At 40.4% G+C, this 10,827-nt stretch overlaps 1 protein-coding gene across 1 annotated transcript; it reads left to right on the plus strand.

Annotated features, from left to right (window-relative positions):
• The first annotated feature begins 10 nt into the window (after positions 1-10).
• On the plus strand, positions 11-10,827 carry tnfsf10 (TNF superfamily member 10). The gene is made up of 6 exons (XM_026292333.1): positions 11-206; positions 1,095-1,220; positions 6,002-6,047; positions 7,675-7,791; positions 8,284-8,528; positions 9,324-10,827. The coding sequence occupies exons 1-6, from the start codon at positions 99-101 to the stop codon at positions 9,531-9,533; spliced, it is 852 nt and encodes a 283-aa protein (XP_026148118.1). The 5' UTR covers positions 11-98; the 3' UTR covers positions 9,534-10,827.

Consider the following 10,827-nt stretch of genomic DNA (forward strand, 5'->3'; position numbering starts at 1 on the left):
AAAGTTAAGGAGTCAGCTCTCTGCCATTGTTCTTGTTCTAGAAGTTCAGGAACGGGTCGGGACGGCGCTGGTCGGGTACCGGACGACCGTCTGTCGTTATGACGGGCTCCGGTCCGAAGCTCGGTGTCCTGCTGTTGCTGGCAGTTCTGCTGCAGACTGTGATCGTCACCATCACCGTGCTGCACTTCACCGCGGCTCTGAACTCGGTAAGAGACAGTTTGGATTGACAAACACGGGACGCGCGGAAGCTTTTACGCATCGCCATGGCAGTGCGCACCGCGAAGTGCTCGCTAACTTGTTCAGGCTTTTTGATGCAGCCACTTGCGCGCTAATCCTGCTGCGGACCATGAACACTTACGTTGCAGTTATTACAGGCTGTTGACTCCACGCGTTATTAGGTGTTGTCAGCCTTTGGAGAACTGCATTGAACTCATTTATATGCGCTCTGGTTCTGTTGCAGACGCCGTGCACTCCTAATTTACTTTTTGCACAGTGCAATGCAGGCAACATATGTTGTTTCCCCACTAAAATAAGTCCACGGCGCAATTTTATGCACCTTTTCTGTGTATATGCATTTACAATAGAAACAGAGTACAAGGAAGTGAATAGCTCTATAGGCACAAGAGGTAGGCTGGAGCTATTTTTATGATTAGCTGTGATTATCAGGAAGAGATTTTACAGAGCTGCGTGTGTGTGTGTGTGTGTGTGTGTTGGACTCACTCTGCTTGTTTTGGTGAAGCCAGCCTGCTTTGGTTGTCTGGATTGAGTCCAGCTGAAATCAGTCAGTGTTTACAGGAATTAATCATTAATCCACATGACATGCAGCAGCAGCAATATATGAAGAAATGAAACATACGCTGGGAAATAATGTTGACTCGTGCTCCCTGTGAGCTTTAAGACAGTGATTTTAAAATGTAAAAGGTTTTTTATGCCTATTTTGTTCTTTTGAAAAAGAAGAATATAAATTAGAATTTTAGTTTTTACTAACACAAAAAAAGAAACCACAAAGAAAAGTCAGGCAGACCTCTGTCAAGACATTAAAAGTGATGATCAGTCTAAGTCCTTGATGTTGTTCTGGACATTTCTTGACGCAGATGAAGGAGACGTTTGCCAGGAGCAGTGTTTCTTGTCTCACAGGCACTGACCTGCAGAGCATCACGGCCGTACGGGGAGATCCATGTTGGCAGGTCACTCAGCAGCTTCACCTGCTCATTGAGAAGGTAAAGTGAAAAAAGCAACAGCATGTTTGAAATCCCAAACTCTGATTGTAATTTTCAATTTCAAGGAATATCAAGTATGAAATCACTGCCCAGACTGCACAACATAACATACAAGTATTTGTTAATCAGTATTAGTGGTGTGGTGATTATTTGGGCAGCTGCTGAGTTATCTGTCTTTCTGAGCTTAGTCTTCTCCCAGCCTGCGCTGTATCAAAAACTCCCCACCCACTGGAGTTTGGAGACATTACTAATTCCCCCACACTTCAGCTGCAAAGGCCAAAAAAGCAACTGATAAAGCAGTTTTATTGTTATTATTGTCTCTGTCTCACACTTTTTACAACTGTGCACTTTATCTTGTTGGTTACATTCAAGCCTCAAGGAAAAAGGGTTGTTGTTGCTGTTAGACAAAGAAATCAGAAACATGGGAGATTCAGTTAATTTGATAATTCATTATTGTAATGAATCAATTATTAATTAATTAATTAAGCTTGTCTTAGCTGAACGTACAGCTGAATGTCGTCTGTGGTATTTTGTAGGCACAATGTTGAATGGATTAGATAGTTGCAGCTAAGGTAGAAATTCTTATTAAATTTTTTTTTATTAAACTTCAGGGAACTACAGGGATTTAACACTTTAACACTTACAGCAATACCCAAGTAAATGAAAGGCGTACATTTGAGATATTTCAGGACCTGTTGTGTGTACGTGTTAGGATTTTGTTTGTTTCATACAGTTTTTATAAACAGATCAAAGTCAGTACAGCATTAAAGATATCATAGTCTGTATTCCACACATACTTCTTTATTTATCAAAACCTGCCAAGCCTACATTACCCATAATCCAACTTGACAGTTCAGTTAAAGAATCAAGTGTGTCTCCTTCTAAGTAACGTCTGATTTAGCCTGGAGATGAGGAGTGGGCCACAGAACCTCACGTCTTTCTCCAGACATATTTTACACTTGTCTCAAATCATCACTGGAAGCTCAAATTTGACTCAAATTTGAATCTGCCACTACAAATTGTCCCAAACAAACACACTGTAAACTGCTCAAAACAAATGAAGGGAAATCTTCACTAAGTTGTGCAATTTGTTCAGAACAAAATGACAATGACATTTAATGGGGACCAAAATCATCAGCCCATGGAGGGCTGTATTCAAAATCACACTGATAAAGTGGAAAATTAAAAATCACAGTCTGATCCAAGCTGCGGTAATTTGGTCATGGTGGCGTCGGATGTATAGTGTCCCATAGGGGCTTGATTGGGTTTACCTCCAAGGAATGTGCGGGCCAGTCAATGGCATCAGTGCTTTCATCATGCAAGAACCGCCTACACACTCTGACCCACATGAGGCCTGGCGTTGTCTTGCACCACAAGGAATTTCAGTGACCCAACCCCAAACCAGTCATGCTTGATGATGTTACACATACCATAACGTTTACCGTGGTGTCTCTGGACTGTTTCCCAACTCTCACATGCGCTTACTGTGAACCTGCTCTCATCTGTGAAGAGAACGGGGCAGCAGTGGTCCCATTCCTCTTTGGAGGGTTGTCTTGCGTTTGCCTCTCCATTGCACCTGCTGTCACTTTTATTTGCCCCAAAGCAGGTGAATTACAGATTCACAGAGGTGACACATTGATATGCCTGAAGTTTAACTAATGATTAAGGGTTCCCTGAATTTTTTTGGGCAGTTTATATATTTGTAAGGCGTTTTTAAAGATTTATTTCTTCATTTGGAGCCAATAGGCAGGAGCTGAGAGCCACAGACGGGGAAGCCAAAGTAGTGAGAGACTAACAAATTGTTGGTTTTAGTCTATTTATGTGATTTATTGATGCTTAAAATAAAGACACAAATTCCAGCCTTAAACTAAATACCAAAAGATGTGCGAGGCACCAAAGTGACATGAGCACACTATGTCCTTATAAGCCTAGTGAACTGATCACTGTTATCATTGCTGTCATTATCGGGGACTTCCTCTTCTGCAGATCTCAGCTCTGAACATTAGCGGGAGAAGAAAAATGCTGAAAAGCTCCAAATCACTGTCTGCAGATGCACAATGAGCTCCTTCATAGCTGGAGATGTGATGTGATCCTGTGTGGTTTAATCAGCAGAGGAATGCATTCACCTGCCCTGCTCTCTCTCTCTCTCTTTCTTACACACACAAACACACACACACAAGTTATTATTTTTCTTTACTTGCTATTTGTGCTTATTGGTTATGTTTGTTCCCTCCTCCTGATCCTCCTCCTCCACTGACTTTGTTGCTGTCTTAAATAACTCAAATTTTTGAGTTATCAACAGCCTGATCACATTTAGTTCCGAATATAAACATAATGTGGGGACATTTTGAGCCAGTACGGTGAGTAAATGTATATTTAAAACCCTTTCCACCCTGGTGTCCCTAGTGCAGTATCCACACTGTATCTGTTATTAAAATGCAACCTGCGGCAGCCATTTTGAGCTGCGCACATTTGCATCTCCAAAGCTTCTAAATGGTTAAAATTGACAGCATGGCATTATTGGGCTTCAGATACACTGCATCACATTTAGCTTACAATTTTTACAACAGTTTCAGCAGCATCAGTGTCATTATTGTAAAGTTGTTTTCATGCATGTGAAAATGTGAATTCTTGCAGGAGCTTTTTTAAATCTCACTCTGGCCTCCCAGATGTTGCTTATCCATAAAACCCAAGGTTGTTCCTTTCGGCCTCACAGCTGGAGTACTTTTTTTTTTATGACGTTTTACTTACATTGTTGTCCCAGTGCCAGTTATGAAAACGCAAGTTCAGTGTGACTGTGTTGTTGTGCAGTCACAATAAAAGCACCGTATTATATTTGCCACATGTGTCTCATGAACATATTTTAGGTGATTGGTTTGCTTCACATCCAGATACCGTAGTCACAATTCAGTGGTCTAATTTAACAATTATAAAGCCAAAGGATGTGTTATAAACATATTCTGCTTAATAACACAGGGAAAGTAATTTGAGTAGTGAAAAGGACAAAAGGCCTAAAAATATCACACGTCATCCTGATCCAGTTTCCCCTATGCACTAACAGGTTTCTTTGGCTGTGTAAGATACATGGCTCTGGGAATGGCAATGTCAGTCTTAATTGGTCTTCCCAACAGTTTTTGTGACAGTGAAATATTCCAACATCTACTTGGATGGATTTAAATCAATTCTGTTTAGACTTTAGAGGCAGCAGTTGAGGCTGAGGAAACCGCATCCAGCACCTGGTCAGTTAGCACAGCACAGCCCTCCAGGGATGTGTGCTCCTAATGTCCGTGGTCTCTTGGTCTCCTTTAGTGGTGGTTTCTTTGCAGCAGTTTGAACATGGTGTGGGCTCTGATGTGGGCTTTAATCTGAGGTGCGGTACGTCAGTGATTTCCGAGGCTGATGACTAATGAGTGTATCCACTGCAGGGTGGAAGTACCTCTTGGTTTTCAAAAGTGTGGCTGCTAAACAGTCGCTACTTTGAGGAATTCAAAAAAACATATTTTGCTATGTTTCATTTATTTATTTATTGTCTACCACATAATTCCACCTATATTGTGTTTCATAGTTGTGATGTGGAGAGACATGGCTGAAAGGTGGTTAGTGCTGTCACCTAGGAAAGGGTTTGAATCCCACTGGACCTCAGGGTCGTTCTTTGTTTGCATGTTTGCATGTTCTCCCCACGCATGGGTTTTCTCCAGGTAGTCCAGCTTCCTCCCACAGTCCAAAGACATGCAGATTAGTTTAATTGGTGACATCAAATTGCTTGTGAGTCTGAATGTTTGTGTGTCGCCCACCTCTTGCCAGTGTCAGCTCGGATCATCTCTCCATGACTCTGGATAGCAGGAATGAATGGCAGATGATGAATAGCTAGTTCTGATGTCTTCACTGTTCATCTACATTACAGAAAAAACAGAAAAACCAGTGTTTGTCTATACCTTTGACTGGTACTGTGGAAAAACAGCTTTTCAAACTTTAGAATATCATCTTGTCTCTTTTCCTGGAATCTTTCAGGGCACAATCAATTCCTCATTTTCCAGTTTCTTTTTCATTTCTGGAAACAAACTAAACTCACATCATATAACACTCACAAATACATCCAAAATCCAGTTTGACAGAGAAAATCATTATCATCAGTTTGGCAGCACTTGTGTCTTGTGGAGCCAATTACTTGGGTAAAAGAACATAAAATACAAGGGAAGAGGAGACGGGTTGTTAGGGAAGGATGCCATGAACATTAACCTCCTATTACCTGGTGTCCACATACGTGGACGTCATATTTTTTGTTATCTGCACTGTAAAACTTCATTTTGTGTCATTTTCTGTCTTTCACGAAGGTTAAGTGTGATCCAACTGTTCCCACAGACAAAAAGGACATTCCTGTTGTGGAGTAGTAGTTTTGGAGCATTACAAAAAAAACAAAAACAAAAGCAATAACAAGACATAAACACATTATTTATTGGGTACATCTAACCCCAAATAGCTAGAAGAAATCTAAAATGCAAGCCAAACCAAAGCTCGGGTCTTAGGAGGTTAAGGATCCTTTTTTATTCACTGGGGCAAACCTGCTGATCCTGATGTCAACAAACTTTTGGGGCTAAAATAAAACAACGGTTGATACAACTACTGTACTTCATTTGGTATGAATAGCTAATGTTGTGTATGTTTTTTGATCTTGAAGTTTTTTGAGAAACTGTTTGGATGGGGTTACTGTGAGTACCAATGCATCAAAAAATTAATTTGTGTGCTCTCTGATAAGTGGTTTTCATTGTTTTCCCCTGCAGTCTCTGTCTCAGCGTTACCATAGACAGATTTCATCAGCAGTAAGAGGTAAGAAAACCCGACGACAACATAAGGACTTATCTCTGATATACGATACCCTCCAAAAATTTGGACATGCCTTGAATTTTTCAGGTTTCACAGTGTAGTCTTCCTTTCATTCAGGTTTATTGCTGTACAATTTTATTTTGTAAAGCTAAAACATCATTTCTTAACAGAGCAAAATACATGGACATGAAGTTTCATGTGATTACAGACCTGGGACTGCTCCAAGTGACTTTCAATAGCTGTTTTGAAGTCATGGAAAAAAACATCTAAAATATCAACTGGCTAACAATATTATTGTCCATGTGTTATTCTGCCACAGTTCTATCCTTAGCAACTAGCAGCAAAGTCTCATAGCTCGTGAATTTTTCACTCTTTTGGAAATAGTTTGACAACTATTGTCCTATTTCGCTTAACTTATTGTGGGGAGAAGCATCCACAGAAGAGATGACCTCCTTTTACTACAATGGAGCAAATCTGGAGTATATCACCCTATTCCAGCTGAGCTGACGAAGTCTCTCCGTGGATGCGGAGCTGGTGCTAGACTAAAGGCTAGGAGATGGAGATACAAGATGAACCCAGGGGAATGTCAACTCTCTACTGAGCAAAAGTGATGAGCTGGAGGCACTGGTTAAGACCCAGAGAGCTTGTCGTGATTGTAGCCTGATCATCAAATCAAACATTGAAGACTCCTGTGTGGATGTGCCTGACTTCACCCAGGTACATGCAGACAGAGATGCTGAGGCAAGTGAAGAGACAAAAGATAGAGGACTGACTAATGTAAACAAGAGATGGTGTAACCCTGGTCATACGACTGCCAAGGAAAGGATATGTTGTCAGGACATTGAGCTCACAGTCTGGAAGTGGACACCTGAGGCAACTGTGACTCTAAGGGACTGCTTTGAATGCACAGATTGGAGTCTGAGTCCACAGCTGTGGAGGGTCCCGGCTCTGTGGAAAACATCTTGTTTTCTTCTTTTACCTAAAGTATAGTGTCCTGCTGACCTAAATGACTGGTGTCTCTCACATCACATATCATGAATGGTCTTGGGGGGGGGGGCTGGGGAACTGCATATCTGGTAAAGTTCTAAGCAGCACAGGGGTTCCACATGGGACTGTTTTGACTCCATTCCTGTACACACTGTACACAGCAGACTTGATATGCAGTTCCAAGTGTTACCACATTTAGAGGTATTCAGATGATGCTGGGATTGTTACATATATCAGGAATGCACAAGAAGAGCAGTAGAGGGATTTGATAAAAGCAAAGATACCTGTAAAAAGTCACAGCAAGAATGTTCAGCATTTGCAAAACTGTAATTAAAGGCAAAGGTGGATATTTTCAGGATTAAAATTGAAAATTGAAATTGTTTTGTCTTATAGTACTGTACCTTAATAAACGTGAATGAAACCAAACCTACATTGTAAAACGTGATAGATTTTGAGGTGCATTCAGACTTTTGGAGGAGGATAGTATATATCAGTACCTGGTACTACTGAGGAGGCAACTATAGCATCTTTTCAGTGCAGATCAGGGTCAAAGAGTTAAACTTTCTTTCTGTAAAAAAAACAAACAAACAAAAAGCAAAAGTTGATTTTGCTCAACTTATATTTTTATATCTCTGCATCTTAGATGAAGTGTCTCGAGTGCTGCCTTCACTTGTGATGGAGGACAGAGTTTCAAATCGCCCCAAAGTGGCAGCCCATGTCACTGGAAGCTTCGTGCCCAAACTGGATCGAGAGGAAGGAGGTGAGTCCTACAGAAATTGATTCTAGCCTCAAACATAATGTGAAATAAATATTTTTGTCTGTTGTTTTAAAGTAATTTATGATATAAATTGTGGGAACTGTTACTAACAGAGCAAAATTCATGTTTTAAACAGTTTAGAAGAGAGCTATATTTTAATTTTAGTGATATTGCCAACTTACTGCCTGTGTCCATGAGTCAACATTAACCATCATGCATTGGTGTCAACTGAACCTTTGTATTGAAGAATAAATCTTGGGAAAAGGATGTTGCTACAAAACTGTGGAACCCTCTTCTGCCAGGAAAATAAAAAAATTTAACCGAAGAATCATAAAAGGGGTTTTTTTGCTAGAAATGATCATAATCTCTTACATTTAATTTCTTTTTATCTGTAAATACATCATCATTTTGACCCCAAAACGAACAAATTTAACTTAAATACACTCACCTTCTGCGTTGCAGTGGTTTTAATCTGAATGTTTTTGTTTTCCATAGCTCCAGTGTCTGCTGGCCGTCGAGTTCAGGGCCAGAAGATCTCATGGTGGGAGGGGCAGAAGGGGCTGGCCTTCCTGCATGATGTCCAGCTGGTGGACGGGGAGCTGGTGGTGATGAAACCTGGGCTCTATTACGTCTATGCCCAGACTTACTTCAGACACACTCATTCCCTGGAGGAGGAGGGTGAGGATAGTGAAGAGGCAGAGGACAGAGGGAAGCCCCTGCTCCAGTATGTCTATAAAAAGGTAAAGATCTTCTTTGCTTTCAGCAGTATCAGGACAAACACCCACATAAAAGAAAAAAGAACATTACTAAAAATAGCTGTATTATGTAATCAAATCCAGGTGGATGCACTACATTTGTCAGTAGTGAGAAAATATAAAATATGAGAGGATAATACTGTGGTTAAATGTTATGCATCTTGACCACCAGGCTGCATCTGGAAATATTTAATCTTGTAGTTTCTGCTGCACTGAAATAAATGAAAACAATCCACTGACGATTAACACTGGGAGAGTATATCACTATGATTGTGTCCTTTGTGCCTGATCGATCAAATGTTGGGACCATGTTATGAGTCTGGACTGTTGGTATGCATTATATCACAAAATACCAACCTTGCAACAACAATCATTTTCTTCTTTTTATAATTAATAACACATCTGAATAGGACCCATTGTGCAAACACAACTTTGTTAACCTGGACTTCTTGATGAAGACACTTAGTATCCAAACCAGGATGTCTTGCGGTGGGAAATTGCCTCCTCTTCCTGTTCACATGACATTATTTGTATAAAAATGATGCGCTTGGCTGCTACCAGCCAGTGACTCTTGTGCTGTCCCAAGGTGCTGTAGGACTGTTAGTCCTTGCAAGTAAAACTCTTATATAATCAACTGAAGTTTGTTCTGAGTCTTATTTGTTAAAGAATCTCCGTAACATCATTGTTCCAAATAAAACATCTTACAGCACATAAAGACCTTAGATTATCCTCTGAAGATCAAACCTTTTTCCTCTCACTCACTTCTCCTCCTGCCACCAGGTGAGTTCCTATCCAGTTCCCATCCTGCTGATGAAGACCAGTCGAACCTCCTGCTGGTCTCGGGGCTCCCAGTTCTCTCTGCACTCTGCCCACCAAGGAGGGCTGTTCCCGCTCAACACCGGTGACCGCCTGTTTGTCACTGTGACAAATGCCTCTGCTGTAGACATGGACGAGAAGAGCAGCTTCTTTGGTGCTTTCCTTATCAGCTAAAGAATCAAGCGCAGGACTTGGGACCATGGTTTGATCTGGAGTCACCTCTAGATTTACAGACACCGTCATATTTTATAAAGTTTGTGTTGCTTTTAGACTTTTCCTTATAATGAATCCATAAAGTGACAGTGATCACTTTGTGACAAATTAAGAAAAGGGTTTGGGGAAGATTCTCATTTATCCAGTGCTAAAAGTAGAATACAACACTTACTTGAGGTTTTTGAAGATGTTTCAGTTCTCATCCAAGAAGCATTTTACTATACACAATACAAAACACTGCTTATGCGGATGAAGGGAGATGATACAAGATTGACATTGATATAAAGGAAGCGAGTATATATGAAAACTTCAGTAAGTGAAGTAACTCCTGCACAGTCACTCCAAAGCACAAAATATATTAAAAAAGACAATTCTCATTTCTCGCAGTCAGATCATTGACAAGTCAAGATACATGAAGAGCCAATTGGGATAGAAATGTCTTTTTGAATAAATTCTGTGGCTTGGAGTGAGTGGACAGACTTTACTACTCTCATCAATGCTGCTCTTAAAAAAGGATTGGATGTCGTTGTGGTGAAGATAAATGTCACTCAGTATGGGAGGCTAAAAACACCTGTCTTTGAATGCAGTGCAACAGATACAGACACTGTTTCTGGGACAAACAGTTTTCATTTTCAGAATTAATCTCAGCTGATGAATCACAGTAAGTTTCAGAGGTCTGAGCCAATTAGAGAAGATTATGTTTCGTAACTGTGCTGAGAACAGCTGAAAAGAAACTGGACAAAATAGATTCACAACCTAAACTTTTAGAAGTCTAGATTCTCAATGGGGAGCTTCAGAGTGCTAGGCTAAGTAGTAGCTGTTTAGTGCTTTGGGTACTTTGCACATGTTACACCTGTAATTAATTTTAAGAATGAAAACTGTGGTCTGTCTTTTAGAAAAAATGGAACATTTGTGATTATTTCAGTCCAACTACATAAAAACTCAACTGCAGGCAAATCTCTGGATGTGCATTTGTATAAAGATGTAAATATTGTGCTATAACTTGTGTTTTCTTTTTATTTTTCTAATTGGCTTGGTTGCAAATTCTGGATCTGGTGCTCTTTATGAAACCATCACTGCCGTTTTCCTGATAAGCTGAGAGACTAAGATGCTGATTGTGAGCTCCTGCTTCAATTGCTGGTCTTTCTGACACAGGAGATTTATTGCCAATGTTGACAACCATTGTGAAAGATAAAAGATGTAACTTCACCACCTTTTCCTTCTTGAGTTTTGCAATAAAGCTTAAAACACTGCA

This window comes from Mastacembelus armatus, chromosome 20 (genome assembly GCF_900324485.2).
Source record: "Mastacembelus armatus chromosome 20, fMasArm1.2, whole genome shotgun sequence".
In the NCBI taxonomy this organism is placed as follows: domain Eukaryota; kingdom Metazoa; phylum Chordata; class Actinopteri; order Synbranchiformes; family Mastacembelidae; genus Mastacembelus; species Mastacembelus armatus.

What these genes read in the sequence shown, in the direction of transcription:
- tnfsf10 (XM_026292333.1), top strand. Translation starts at nt 99, where the DNA reads ATGACGGGCTCCGGTCCGAAGCTCGGTGTCCTGCTGTTGCTGGCAGTT. An exon ending in TCACCGCGGCTCTGAACTCG is followed by an intron (nt 207 to 1,094) that starts GTAAGAGACAGT and finishes TTCTTGACGCAG; the next exon opens with ATGAAGGAGACGTTTGCCAG. An exon ending in ACTGGATCGAGAGGAAGGAG is followed by an intron (nt 7,792 to 8,283) that starts GTGAGTCCTACA and finishes TGTTTTCCATAG; the next exon opens with CTCCAGTGTCTGCTGGCCGT.